Genomic DNA, 15213 nt, shown 5'->3' with positions numbered 1-15213 from the left:
ATGGATCCGCGCTCAACTTGCATGCTGGAATTTGTGCCTGGTTTCAGTTAGTGTAAGTCCTCGCATCCAAAAGTTGAATGCGGATCCCAGAACTATTCAGTATTCCATAAACGGCAGCCATCCCAAAGCACCATTTACACTGATTTTTTTTAGCGCCACATATTGAATCCAGTCCACTGTGTGCAAAACCCATAAAACACAAAAATTACAAACATTTAATTTGAAATTAAGACTAAACCAACTTTTTCAGTCATGCACATCCTTTGTACTGGCGTAATAAAAATTGTTAATATGTATGACTCTTTACAGCAGCAGTTCTCTTTCAGTTCGCAGCAGCACTCTTAGTGTGCATGCAATTTTTCTCGATGCCCCTCCCCCCGCTACACAGTTCTTTTCCCCTCCAAAAACGGTATTCTGGGGGGGGGGGGGGGGTCATGGGGGGGGTGCACCTTTAATCCCAAAAAGAGCTGCCTTGTACTCAACTGCTGCTGTGGACTGGTGCCAGTACCTTTTACTGCCTCTGCTGTGCTCCCTCACTCTGTCTCCTGTTCCTGTGTACCGGGACCTGGATTATGGCATGTTAACGCATTAACTCTGCTTTGCCACGGGTCAGGTCCTTCTTTCTGGAACAGGAAGGAGCCAATCCTTGGTCAACAGGTCCCTGCACACCAGGGGCGTAGCCAGACTTCGGCGGGAGGGGGGGTCCAGAGGCCAAGGTGAGGGGGCACATTTTAGCCCCCCCCCCAGTGCTGCCGACTCCCCCAGCCGTTATCGACCCCCCCCGCCATTGCCGACGACCCTCTCGATCCCCCCTCCCGCCGCAGACCCTCCCCCACCGCCGCCTACCTTTGCTGGCGAGCGACCCCAATCTCCGCCAGCCAAGGTCCTCTTGCTTCCCGCGCAGTGCTTCTTCGTTCTGTTTTTGACGTCCTGCACGTTGTATGTGCAGGACGTCAGGAACAGAACGAAGAAGCCCTGTGCGGGAAGCAAGAGGACCTCAGCTGGCGGGGATTGGGGTCCCTCGCCAGCAAAGGTAGGTGGCGACGATGGCGGAGGGTCGTCGGCGGGAGGGGGGATCGAGAGGGTCGTCGGCAGGGGGGTCCAGGGCCAAATCTACGAGGGCCCAGGCCCCACGTAGCTACGCCACTGCTGCATACAGAAGCAGAAGATCAACTAATGTGTGCTTGTTATGCCCCTCCCTATGAATTTGCCATGGCACACAGTTTGGGAAAAACTGCTCTACAGTGTTCTTTTAAAATATAGATACATTCTCACCTTTCCCCAATGATTTTAGTTCTATCTGTTCCAGGAACTCCAAGGTGGCTTTCTCCGCTTTAGAAAGAAACATATCTGTGTTGGCCAGGATTATCCCAGCCACACCTACACCTAGGGCTCCAATGCTGAGAGACCACAGCCCCATGGTAAAAAACCCCAGGTCAGGCAGAAAAGACATTTCTGAAAGAGAGAAGTCAGTGAAACTGCCATCATTATAAATACAAAACCAATACCTAATTTTACCATCTAATTTTTCCCCACAGAACTTCTACTAAAATGTTTCTTCTGCTGGCGGTCTTTATATTTCTTCCATTAGATCTGGACTAGGGACAGCAAGTTACTAGGAAAATCTTCATCCACAAAGCCTCAGCTGTAAAACAGTCTCTCAGCACAGAACACACACACAAATCAAATGCTGAAATGCTTCCCCAAAAGTTCAAATTACTAAATTATTTTTATAACTCTCTAACCAAGGACATACATGGGTATCTTCCCCATAACCTGGGCCATGTGTTCCATTTCCTCCTCACTAGAACTGTAAAAAAATGCTTTGATAAAAACTCAGCAGTATCCCCCAGGTTCTAAATAGGTTCCCCAGAATTTGAATGTGGACCCCCAATCCGCATGTAAACTAATTAAATGAACTGGTGTTAATTGGCACTCAATTAAGTTTATGCACAGATCTGCCCTACACACTATTCTACAACATGTGCGCCTAATTTTCATTGTGTGCAACTCAAAAGGGGGCGTGGCCACAGGTGGATCAGGGGTGTTCTCAAAAGTTAGGTGCAATGTTGTAGAATAGGGTCATTTACGCACTCCACTGCCATTAGTTGCTCACCAGCATTTACATCAGGTTCCAGTAGGCATAAGTGCTGTGCCCAAGATTAAGTGCGAGATCCCTGCTAAACTAGTATTCTGAAATGGCCGCTCCCCGCATAGTGCCTTTTGTGGAATACTAGTTTAGCTTGATCTTCCCAGCACTTAACTGTGGGTGCCATTTCTAGAATTTCTTCCTATGTTCCGTGTCATTCTCAAAAGCTCTCACTCCCCTGCCAAAAGTTTTGTAGAGCAGTTGATGTTAGTTGAAAGGGCCCCCATGAAATGGAAAATAAATCTTCCATTTAGAAAGGTAGGCATATGGCTGTGGATAGCATTCTATACACCCTTGTTCACATAGGTTGATATGACACAAATGGCAGTACGAAAAGTGCTGTGTCGTCCTTCTTTGTAGCTTCATTGCCTACTCTCTCTCCTCCTATTATGTCCCGTTATCAAAATTAAATCAAATATTTTTGTTAAAAGGCGTGCCTGGGTTTCACAATTAGGTAGAGAAACAGCATATACTGTAATTTAACCACACACTCATATAGCTCATTCCAGTCAATAAACAGCCAGTAACCTGGGCTGTTGGGAAACAGCTGAGGAGGAGGGACCATGGCACCCACCAACCATATCTGCCCCTCCTCCCCCCCAGCTTTTTTTTTTGGAGGGGGAAGAATTCAAAGTGTGAGCTGGATTACAGGGAGCTGGTTGAGAATGCAGATGTGGGAATGTTTGCTTACAATCTCACCCTCTCCACTATCAAAAATCAAAACATCAAATCTGGTGCAGGAAGAGAGAGAGCAAATATCATGCACACTCCCTTCCCCCCAATGAGTTATCTGGAGGTGGGGAATAGGTAAAGAAAAAAAATGTGTATTTCCCCTCTCTTTGGCACATTACCCAAATCTCCAGATGACCAGAATGCAAACATTCCCAATTCCATTGTTCTAAAAATGCTAACTAATCTGGTTGTCATGGTAACCCTCCTTTTAGTCTTGCTGTTAAATTGTATTATACAAATACTAGTAAAAAAAGGTAAAATTATGTATCATACCTGATAATTTTCTTTCCATTAATCATAGCTGATCAATCCATAGACTGGTGGGTTGTGTCCATCTACCAGCAGGTGGAGATAGAGAGCAAACTTTTGCCTCCCTATATGTGGTCATGTGCTGCCGGAAACTCCTCAGTATGTCGATATCAAAGCTCCATCCGCAGGACTCAGCACTTAGAGAATTACACCCACAAAGGGACACTCTGCCCAGCTCACCACCGCCGAAACGGGGGAGGGGAAGTAACCCAGTTCATCCCCACACAAGTGGAGGAGGGGAATCCGTCCAGCTCATCCCCACGGAGCGGGGGAGGGACACCACCCCGCCGATGCGGGGGGATCTGGCTTATCCTGCAACCGCGGGAGGAGCTGACTGACCCTAACACCGCCGAAGCGGGAGGGGAACAAAGCTGCCCTACAGCCGCACGAAGCGGGAGGGAGTGCCGGCAGAATTTAAGTCTCAATCCAGCCCCGTAAAACGGAGGGGAGAGGAATGCAGCAGCTCACTGTAACACAAACTCATCTCAACTCTTGAAGAATCCAAGTGAAAAAACTTGAACACGAAGTCCTCCTGAAGTAACTGAAGACTAAACTTGAACCTAAAATTCAACCAGAATATAAACAGTACAGATATCTGGGAGGGGCTATGGATTGATCAGCTATGATTAATGGAAAGAAAATTATCAGGTATGATACATAATTTTACCTTCCATATCATGCTGATCAATCCATAGACTGGTGGGATGTACCGAAGCAGTACTCACCCAGGGCGGGACATTGAAATCCCTGACCTCAACACTGAAGCTCCAAACCGGGCCTCCGCCCGTGCCGCCACAGTCAAGCGGTAATGCTTGGAGAATGTATGGGCCGATGCCCAAGTTGCCGCCTTGCATATCTCTTCCAAGGAGACGGACCCGGCCTCTGCCATCGAGGCCGCCTGAGCTCTAGTGGAGTGAGCCTTCAGCTGGATAGGCGGCACCTTCCCTGCGGCCACATAAGCCGCTGCAATGGCTTCCTTGACCCATCTTGCCACTGTAGGCTTAGCAGCCTGCAGACCCTTACGAGGACCTGCAAACAGGACAAACAGATGATCCGATTTCCGGAAATCATTGGTCACTTCCAAGTATCTGATGATGACTTGTTTCACATCCAGATATTTAAGAGCAGAGTATTCCTCTGGGTAGTCCTCCCTACGAAAGGAAGGGAGACAGAGCTGCTGATTCACATGGAAGCGAGAAACAATCTTGGGCAGGAAGGAAGGCACTGTGCGAATAGTCACTCCTGCCTCAGTGAACTGCAGAAAAGGCTCTCGACATGAGAGCGCCTGGAGCTCGGAAACTCTTCTGGCTGAAGTGATAGCCACCAAAAAGACTGCTTTCAACGTCAGGTCTTTCAGAGATGCCCTCGACAAGGGTTCAAAAGGCGGCTTCTGTAATGCTCTTAGCACCAGATTGAGATTCCACGCAGGCACCACCGAGTGCAGAGGAGGGCGCAGGTGATTAACTCCCTTGAGAAAACGCACCACATCTGGCTGCGAAGCCAGGGAAGCACCCTTCAGGCGGCCCCTGAAGCAAGCCAGGGCCGCTACCTGGACTTTAAGGGAACTGAGCGACAGGCCTTTCTCCAGACCTTCTTGCAGGAATGCCAACACTGAAGAAATTGGAGCAGTGAATGGAGAAAATGAGCCTGCTTCACACCACGCTGCAAAGGTACGCCAAACCCTGGCGTAAGCAGTAGAAGTAGAGCGCTTCCTCGCTCTCAGCATAGTGGCGATGACCTTGTCTGAGAAGCCCTTCTTCCTCAGACGCTGCCGCTCAATAGCCAGGCCGTAAGACCAAAGGGGGAGGGATCCTCCATCACCACGGGACCCTGATGCAACAGGCCCTGCTCCACTGGCAGCCGCAGAGGATCGTCGACTGAGAGCCTGATCAAGTCCGCATACCAGGGACGTCTGGGCCAATCCGGACCCACCAGGATTATCCGGCCTGGATGCTTTGCCACCCGGTCTAGCACCCTGCCCAGCATGGGCCAGGGCGGGAACACATAGAGAAGCTCTTGTGTCGGCCACTGTTGGAGAAGAGCATCTACTCCCAGGGATCGAGGGTCCCGGCCTCTGCTGAAAAAGCGCGGCACTTGGCAATTGGCCGATGACGCCATCAGATCTAGGCTCGGCTGGCCCCAGCGCTTCGTGATGTCCAAGAACGCCTGAGCAGATAGCTGCCACTCTCCGGGCTCCAAGGTATGGCGACTGAGAAAGTCCGCCTTGACATTCATGACTCCGGCAATGTGGGCCGCTGACAGCTGTTCCAGGTTCGCTTCCGCCCACTGGCATAGACTCACAGCCTCCTTGGCTAGAGGGGCGCTCTTGGTACCTCCCTGGCGGTTGACATAGGCCACAGCCGTGGCATTGTCCGACAGGACCCGTACTGGCTTCAACGCCAGTACCGGGATGAACTCCAAAAGCGCCAACCGAATGGCTCTGAGTTCCAGGAGGTTGATAGACCACTTTGCCTCTGCAGGAGACCAGAGCCCCTGCGCTGTCCTTCCAAGCAGTGGGCTCCCCAGCTCGACAAAGAGGCGTCCGTCGTGACAACAATCCACTCCGGGGTCACCAGAGGCATTCCCGCAGACAACTTGTCTGTCTGCATCCACCAGCTCAGCGCCTTGCGCACTGCTGGGTCCACGGGAAGGCGCACAGCATAATCCTCCAACATCGGAGTCCAGCGCTGCAGCAGAGAGTGTTGTAGTGGTCTCATATGAGCCCTGGCCCAGGGCACTACTTCCATCGTGGCCGTCATAGAGCCCAACAGCTGCACATAGTCCCAAGCCCGAAGAGGAGAGGCTACTAGGAACTGGTCCACCTGAGCCTGAAGTTTGACAATCCGATTGTCTGGCAGGAACACTCTGCCCACTTGGGTGTCGAATCGAACTCCCAGATACTCCAGGGACTGAGTCGGGCGCAGCTGGCTTTTCTCCCAGTTGATGATCCACCCCAGGGAGCTCAAAAGAGCAACCACCCGGTTCACAGCTTTGCCGCACTCTGCATAAGAGGGGGCTCGGATCAACCAGTCGTCCAGATAAGGATGGACTTGTACTCCTTCCTTCCTCAGGAAGGCCGCGATGACCACCATTACTTTGGAGAAGGTCCGCGGAGCAGTAGCCAACCCGAACGGGAGGGCTCTGAACTGGAAGTGTCGGCCCAGGACTGCAAAACGCAGAAAGCGTTGATGGGGAGGCCAGATGGGAATATGCAAGTACGCTTCCTTGATGTCCAAGGATGCCAGGTACTCCCCTGCCTTCACTGCCGCTATAACAGAGCAGAGAGTCTCCATGCGAAAGTGCCGAACTTTCAAGGCCCGATTGACCCCTTTGAGGTCGAGGATAGGCCGTACAGAACCTCCTTTCTTTGGTACCACAAAGTAAATGGAGTAACGTCCCTTGCCAAGCTGATTTTCTGGCACCGGAACGACCGCACCCAGGCGGATCAGATTGTCCAAGGTCTGCTGCACTGCCACAGCTTTGACCGGAGACTTGCAGGGAGAGAGTACAAACCCGTCTCTTAAGGGTCGGCAGAACTCTAGCTTGTAGCCGTCTTTGATGACTTCCAGCACCCAAGCGTCTGAAGTTATTGTGGTCCACTCGCCCAGAAACGAGGACAGCCGTCCTCCAATCTGCACTGGGGTGTGGACCAAGGCCCCGTCATTGGGTACGAGACCCTGGGGGAGGACCGGAGGGAGCACCTCCGGGACGGCGGTCTCTGCGAAAGGAATGCTGCTTGGGGGAGAAGTTCCTCTTGAAGGAAGAGGAGGCAGAAGAGCCCGACCTGCCCGGGCGGTACCGACGGGCTTCCTGAAACCGTCCTCTGGAGGTACCGGGACGAGTACTAGCCCGAGCCCTGACCTCTGGTAACTTCTTGCCCTTAGACGTGCCGAGATCGGTCAAGATTTTGTCCAGCTCGACCCCAAAGAGCAGCTTGCCTTTAAAAGGCAATTTCGCTAGGCGGGATTTAGAGGCGTGGTCAGCAGACCAATGCTTCAGCCAAAGCCACCGCCGCGCAGAGATTGTCTGAGCCATGCCTTTAGCTGAGGCCCTCAAGACATCATACAGCAAGTCTGCCAAATAGGCCAAGCCCGATTCCAGGGCCGGCCAATCAGCCCTCAAAGAATGATCCGAGGGGGAAGCCCGCTGCACCAACGTCAGGCACGCCCTGGCCACATAGGAGCCGCAAACTGAGGCCTACAAACTTAAAGCAGCCGCCTCAAAGGACGACCTTAAGGCTGCCTCCAATCTTCTGTCTTGGGCGTCCTTTAGGGCCGTGCCACCTTCCACCGGCAACGCCGTTTTCTTAGTCACCGCAGTGATTAAAGAATCCACGGTAGGCCACAGATAGGCCTCACGTTCACTTTCAGGCAAAGGATAGAGGCGGGACATAGCCCTAGCCACTTTAAGGCTCGCTTCCGGGACATCCCATTGAGCCGAAATTAAGGTATGCATGGCATCATGCACGTGGAAGGTTCTAGGCGGGCGCTTCGTCCCCAGCATAATGGCAGAGCCAACAGGGGCTGAGGGAGAGACGTCCTCCGGAGAGGAAATCTTCAAAATGCCCATGGCCTGCACTAACAGGTTGGGCAAATTCTCTGAGCTAAAGAGCCGCGCTGCAGAGGGGTCATCCGCTCCATCCGAGCGGGGATCTGTCTCCTCCAAGGAATCCGCAAAGGACCGTTGGGAGAACTCAGATACGCTGCCCTCATCTACATCGGAGGAGACAAAGTCCTCCAAGGCCTGGAAATCAACCCGAGGGCGTTTACCTCCGGGGGCCTCAACCTCTTTATCAGACGAGGAAGCAGGGGCAGCGTTTTGCATAAGGAAGGCCTGATGCAGCAGCAGAACAAACTCGGGGGAGAAACCCCCCAGACTGTGCACTTCCGCAGCCTGGGCTACAGCCCTAGACGCACCCTCAACCGGCGCTCGCAAGAGCGGGGGAGAGACATGCTGCGCATCCAAGATGGCGTCCGGCGCGACACTCCGCGAAGGAGCCGCGCGGGAAGAACGGCGCTTAAGTTTAGCCGCTTCTGTGCCGTCGCCCAAATTAAGGGCGTTCATGGCATCAATGTCTCCCACCTCAAGGGCGGCCCAAGAAGAAGCCGTCCAAGCCGCGTGGCCGACCAATATGGCGGAAGCGAGCCGCGGGGGATGGGCGTTTATGGCGGGAAAAACCGCCACACCGGAGGAAGGACCGGGACACTCATCGGTCACGAAACTGTCACCCAACAAGGGCGAATCAGACTTTAAGACCTCCGCATCCCCTCTGGAAGCGCACACGCGATCCGGGGAGCGACTCTTCGCGCCCTCGCCCTCCGACGCCATGGGCCACGTGGAGACCAATCGGGGAACCCCCTGCCCGCTATAAAAGGTAAAAATTACCTGCTGTCCGCTCTGAGCTGTAACGACCTGGTGTCCCAGTGAGTAGCTGCAATAAACGTTTAAATAAACGTCGAAATAAACGCCTTTAAGGACGTTCAAAATTTTTTTTTTTTTTTAAACGGAGCCAGCGGGAGGGGGGAGAAAAGGAGGGACCTGGCGCCACCAGGTTTGCACTTGCTCAAGAAGAGCCCTCAACCCCAGGCACTCAACAAAACCTAAAAATTAGGCTTGGAGGCCTAGCCAGAGCTGCTGCTGTGTGTGACCACCACCTGCTGAGATAGAGAACATACTGAGGAGTTTCCGGCAGCACATGACCACATATAGGGAGGCAAACGTTTGCTCTCTATCTCCACCTGCTGGTAGATGGACACAACCCACCAGTCTATGGATTGATCAGCATGATGATATGGAAAGGCCCGTTTCTGACACAAATGAAACAGGCGCTACCCAGGTTTTCCTTGGAGTGTGTATGCTTGAGATAGTGTGTGTGAGAGTGACTGTGAGAGAGAGAGAGAGAAAGAGTGAATGTGCGAGTGACTGTGTGAGAGTGTCTGTTAGAGAGTGAGTGTGTGAGAATGAGAATGTATGCGAGTGCGTACGTGACCCACAGTGAGTGTGAGTGTGTTTCACACAGATAGTGTGTGTGAGACAGATAGAGTGTGAGAGAGTATGTGTGTGATACACAGACTCTGTGAGACCAAGAGTGTATGAGATCGAGAGTGTTTGAGAGTGACTGTGTGACACACAGAACGTGAATGTAATACAGTGTGAGACAGAGTGTGTGAGAGACTGTGAGCCAGGGGCCCCCTCCCTCCCTCCCAGTTCCAGGGTCGTTCCCTCCCTCCTCCGAGTTCCAGAGGCCCGTTTCGTAAAGGAATGAAACGGGCGCTAGCAAGGTTCCACGCCCCCCTCCATCCCTCCCTCTCTGTCATCCGAGTTGTAGCCCCCCTCCCCTCCGAGTTCCATGGCCCCCTCCCTCCCTGTCGTCCGAGTTCCAGCCCCCCTCCCCTTCCAGGACGCCCCCCCCTCCCTCCCCGTCCTCCGAGTTCAACATGCCCGCGCCTCCCTCCCTCGAAGTGCAAGCAGGGCCTTCCTGCGTGCCGGCTCTAATTTTAAAATTGTTACCTCAGGTCCGGGAGTCAGCAATGAAGGCCAGCAGCGCTACAGACTGCCTTCCCATCTGTCTGAGTTCTGCCTCTGGTCCCGCCCTCTTCCGGAAACAGGAAATGAGGGCAGGACCAGAGGCAGGGCTCAGACAGATGGGAAGGTAGTCTGTAGCGTTGCTGGCCTTCAATGCTAACGCCGGACCCCGAGGTAACAGGTCCTGCTTGCACTTCGAGGGAGGGAGGTGCGAGGGCGTTGAACTCGGAGGAGAGGGGGGCGTGGAACTCGGAGGAGAGGGAGGGGGCAACCTGAAACTTGGCGCCGTGTGTTTCGCGGGAGACTTGCAAGCTCATTTTCAAAGCACTTAGCCTCCCAAAGTTCCATAGAAACCTATGGAACTTAGCCTCCCAAAGTGCTTTGAAAATATGCCTCTTGGCAGGTCTTTGTTGGGTGGGCGGGCCTGGAGGGAAGTGTTTTGGCCTGGGCCCATCCAGGCCCGCCCGGTGGCGGACGGAGGGGGGAGCGGCAGCGACCTCGGGGGGTGGGAGGGGGGAGAGCAGTGGCTGCGGCGACCTCAGGGGGTGGAGGGGGCAGGGCCCAGGCCCAGTCTCTCGGCAGCTCTGGGTGGAGATGGTGGTGCGTGTGGAGGAAGGGCTGAAGCTGCTCCTGCAACGTTCCAATGTCTCTCACTGCGTTCGTAACCATCTCCTGACGTCAGGCAAGCAGGGTTCTAGTGCGGGCCAGTGACGTCAGGAGAGGTTACGATCCCAGTGAGACACATTCAAACGTTGAAGGAGCAAATTATTATATTAAATCTGATCAATATTCATGGTAGTAAACCTAAACAACTGTCCTGGGCCCTCATTTGCAAAATACTATCTAGAGCAGGTGTCAAGATATTGTCCGCAGACCAGCAAGTTAGTGATGGATTGATTATACAGGGGATGAAGGTGGCAGATACAGCAACACCCAAGGGGCCCTGCACACACCAAATAAAGTATGTGGCAGTCCAGCAATACCGCAATTCACCAGGCAGCGAGAGAAGCCACCGGAGTGTATGCAGTAAGATCTAACAGTCCTGCTTGCAAGAGAAGCAGTCAGTTTAGCACCTTGGCCCAGTTAAGAGGTGGAACTGGACTGGGATTTTTCAGATCAGGTTGAGAAGGCCAGCATGTATAAACTTGAGTCCATCCATGCTTTTTCATTATCATGCTACCCAAGATCCTTCCAGAATACTAAATGTCTATTTTATTATATATCTCCACTATTCATGATGTATTGTAAGCCACATTGAGCCTGCATGCAAAGAGGTGGGAAAATGTGGGATACAAATGCAATAAATAAATAAATAAATGTTTCCATACCGCAGTCAGCCAGGCATGGGGAGCAATAGTAAAATGCAAGATTGGAAACATTGCTGGCCTGAAGAGAGCAAAGCTTTAGAATAAGTTCATAGAACCTCTCTCTCTCTGGATCCATCTAAAATATATATTGCAAGGACTACCACAGGAATCACTCTGCTGTTGGCATCTTAAAATGACATACTGATATCTTGGTCCAAGCATCTCCTATTAGCCACAAAAAGTAAACATGAACACTCAGATGCCCCTCCCAAAGTCACATTTATTCAGTAGTTCTTTGCTTGTGAACGGAATATCATCCCAGTGGACGTTGTGGTTGATTTCACTTAATTTTGCCACTAATCATGGAGTAAGAACAGAGAAGAAAGAAAAATTGTGGACAGCTTGCTATACCCCATTAAGGCACTGGGAAAGGTTTTGGTTCAAGGACAGAAGCAACAATACACATTTGGAAACTACTGCCCTAGATATCATAAATAATTTGTACAGGGTACCACCACCTTTTCTTTTCTACTGTGAGACTTCTTCCAATGTATGTCACACTCCACTTGACTAACCAACTGCCTCATCATACTGTTTGGCAATCCTGACATTACCCAATATGATTTGCTCCTGTATTCTTAACCCTCCATTGCCCCAAGTACAACAAGTACCTGTATATATTATAAACTGCTTTGAATCTACTTGCAAAAACCATAGAGGTGGTATATCAAGTACCATTCTCTTTCCCTTATTCCCCCCCCCCCCCCCCCAGTCATGTATTGTTCCACTACATATCCTAACCTTTATTGCATATTGTGCTCATTTCTTCATTAATCTTATCAAGGAGACTCTTTTACTACTCAATCTCCCTTTCAGGGTGTGTGCCATTATCTTTTAGTGCTACAGACCTTGGAATGCATTTCAACATCTCCAGCTTTAAGTCAAAGAGATTGACATGCTTCCAAGACCACACCCTTCCTCTCAAAATGCAATACCAATTAAGGGCAACACACAAAACACTACAGTCCAATTCATACATGGGTAAGTGGCAAATATGCTACTACTACTGTACAAGTATTAAAAGAATTCATCCTAATTTGATTGGCCAAGGAGAGTTCTTTAGTTGAGGTAGTTAAATGCCAAATGCTCCTGGTCTGGGCAGTCAGTGCCACCATTTCATGTGGAGAAGCTCAAACATGATGATGATACCTGACCTACAGGGTAAGAAAAACGGAAGGGAGAGATAGGTTCAGAGCTGTGGATGACCGACAGGTAGCACCTTAATATACTATGAAGGCATAAATCAAGCACACCTGCACTACCTTTTTATTACTTGAAAAACAAACAGTGTCACATTCTTTTGAAACTGTGCAACTGCACACTTTGAGCTGCAATCCCACCCTTGAACAGAATGTTTACTGCCCATTGCTGCCTTTGTAGTCTCGACTTCCATGACAAAGTGACCCAGCCCACAGCAGGTGAAGCTTTCAAAATGTAGGTTACCTCTTGTTGCCAGGGCTTTGGCGTTAAGTCTTGTGATTGGGCTCCTACTTGGCAATCTAACACTACAGAACCCGGCAGCAGGAGACGACGCAAACTAAGCACTTTTCTTGCTGTTAATGTGGATGGGCCTAGGTACACAGTACAGTGCGGTACAGAGAAATGGGTTCTGTAGGGCAAGGAAAGGTGATAGAGGAGCCTGAAATGCAGTTCATTGGCAGAACCTTATAGAAGTACAACTGCAGATTTTACTAATGTTTGTTCAAAAAACAGAACATGATTTACTCGCCAAGAAGCAAGATAGTAATTGCACTTTCATTTCAGTTTGTGTCTTCCCCCACTTCTAAATACACATGAAACAGCTTACAAGCAAGTTGCGGTATGTATATGTAATGGGTGAGCGTATGTGTGCACAAAAGCAACAAGGCCAAGAAATTGAGAAAAGATCAATTTGGCATGTAGGGAAGGAAACGAATGGAGAAGAAATGGCAAGGAGACCCTAAAATAAGGACTTCACAGTACACCAATAAGAAGGAAAGTAAGAGAGTCTGGGACCATTATGCTACAAAAACTTTGAATATCCAGACAAAAAAAAAAAAGGTAGGAAAACATTTTTAGTTTGTAATCACTAGATTGTCCATTTTGCTAACATGCTTTTCTGCTTTTCTTATATATCTTTGAGTATTTTCCTTAGTGAAAGAAAAAAAAAATGTTTTTCTCTTTCACCAGGGTTTGAAGTAGAAGGCAGATGCTTGCAGAGAGGGAGAAGAACAGAAAGGAAGATGTAGGGGGTATACGCTGGGGAAAGTTGGGTTGCTGGCTGAAGGAAAGAGTAGGGTTACCATATTTGATTCCCCCAAAAAAGAGGACATGCCCTGCCCCGCTGTCACACCTCCCCCCCCTGTCCCCTGTCACATATTGCCCCACCCCTTTCACCCCACCTCCCCACAATCCCCTAAGGGGTCCTATCCCCTAGTCCCCACCCCTTACTCTACTGCCCTGTTGGTCTAGTGACCTCTTCGGGGCAGGAGAGAGCCCCCTCTTTTCTGCCCGGAGCACTGCCCTACATTCTCTCTCTTCCCCTTGCAATGCTGACGGTCCCGGTGCCGTTTCAAAGTGGCTGCTTCAATTCTCGGCGGCCACTTTGAAACGGCACCAGGACCGTCAGCATTGCAAGGGGAAGAGAGAGAATGTAGGGCAGCACTCTAGGCAGGAAAGAGGGGGGGGGCTCTTTCCTGCCCCAAACAGGTCACTAGACCACCAAGGCAGTAGAGTAAGGTAAGGGGAGGGGATAGGACACCATTAGGCCCACCTGCCAGTCTGTTTGTCCGGAAATCCGGACAAATGGGCAGGCTGGCAAAACCCACCCGGTTGCCTGGCATTGTCCTAAAAAGAGGACATATCCTTGTAAAACCGGACATATGGTAACCCTAGGAAAGAGAAGCAAGAAGTTGATGGGAGAAAAAAGGCAGAAGGGTGGAGGATGGGTGGGTCAAGGATGGATGGTAGGGGGTGAAAGATCAACATAAATATGCTAGAGAAGAGAGAGGAATGAAGAGGGATAAGAATGGGAAATGGAGGCATATGAATGTGGGGTGATGTGGTGATAAGAGGTAAGATGTGGAAGGAGTAGGAATGATGGAATGGAAAACAAAAGAAACTGAAGGCTAGAAGAATATGAAGTGGATGTACAGGAAAGAGAGCTAAGAGATGTGTAGAGCTAAGCAGAAATGAAGGGAAAAGGGGGGAAGAGAATGGGACTGATATACCACCTTTCTGTGTTTTTTTGCAACTACATTCAAAGCGGTTTACATATTATATACAGGTACTTATTTGTACCTGAGGCAATAGCAAGTATAATGCAAATACTGGGATTTCAAAAGTGTTAAGTAATTGCTTTAATGAAAGTAATTCTACATTAAGTTATTTCTGCATGCTGTATAATTTGTTTTAATTAGAAAACATCAAATAGTTTGGTTTCTCTGTGCTGCTTTCTAACAACTAATTAAAATGTCTATTATATTTTCTTATCCACAGGGTTGATGATCTGTAAGCAGATACAAAGAGTTTAGAACAGGGGTTCTCAAATTCAGTCCTCGATGTCCACCACAAAGCCTAGTTTTCAGGATTTCCACAATGAATATGTATGAGATCTACTTGCATGCAACACTGAATGTAAATAGATCTCGTATATATTCGTTGTGGGCTGGGTTGTAGACCTTGAGGACTGGATTTGAGGATCCCTAGCTCAGAGGGAACATTGATCCCTGCTGAGAAACAGCTTTTGGGAAAGGGGTGGAGCTGCCCTATTGCTCACTTGTGAAAATTATGTGCCCAGTGGTAGGATACATGTGCTCATGCCCTCGGAAAAATTAGAAGGAGCACTACACTGCAACTGGTTGCTATCAGCTGCTAGAGAACAAGCAGCTCCAAAAAAAAAAAAAAAGAAAAGATAAGAATGCATAATTAAAGTAGGTTTTGTGGCAAGTGATGACCTAAGAGAATAGAAAAAGCTAAAATATTACTACTACTACTATTTAGCATTTCTATAGCGCTACAAGGCGTACGCAGCGCTGCACAAACATAGAAGATCTTTTTCAATCCAAACTCATATTGGGGGGAGGGGGGCTTTCTATAAATGGCACCAATCACAATTCTACAGGGTTCACACCTTTTACAGAAATTGCCCGT

At 49.9% G+C, this 15213-nt stretch overlaps 1 protein-coding gene across 4 annotated transcripts in view; it reads right to left on the bottom strand.

Annotated features, from left to right (window-relative positions):
* The window catches only part of PRXL2A (peroxiredoxin like 2A), an 85244-nt gene that overhangs the window by 52264 nt on the left and 17767 nt on the right, over nucleotides 1-15213 (bottom strand). For all 4 annotated transcript variants that reach the window (XM_030203272.1, XM_030203274.1, XM_030203273.1 and 1 more), the window contains exon 2: nucleotides 1276-1455. In XM_030203272.1, coding sequence (XP_030059132.1) covers nucleotides 1276-1453 — 178 coding nt within the window. In that variant the 5' untranslated portion in view covers nucleotides 1454-1455. The remainder of the gene's footprint in view (nucleotides 1-1275; nucleotides 1456-15213) is intronic.

This window comes from Microcaecilia unicolor, chromosome 5 (assembly GCF_901765095.1).
Source record: "Microcaecilia unicolor chromosome 5, aMicUni1.1, whole genome shotgun sequence".
Lineage (NCBI taxonomy): Eukaryota > Metazoa > Chordata > Amphibia > Gymnophiona > Siphonopidae > Microcaecilia > Microcaecilia unicolor.
Note: the sequence above shows the minus strand (reverse complement) of the source record. Positions and strands in the feature narration are given on the sequence as shown.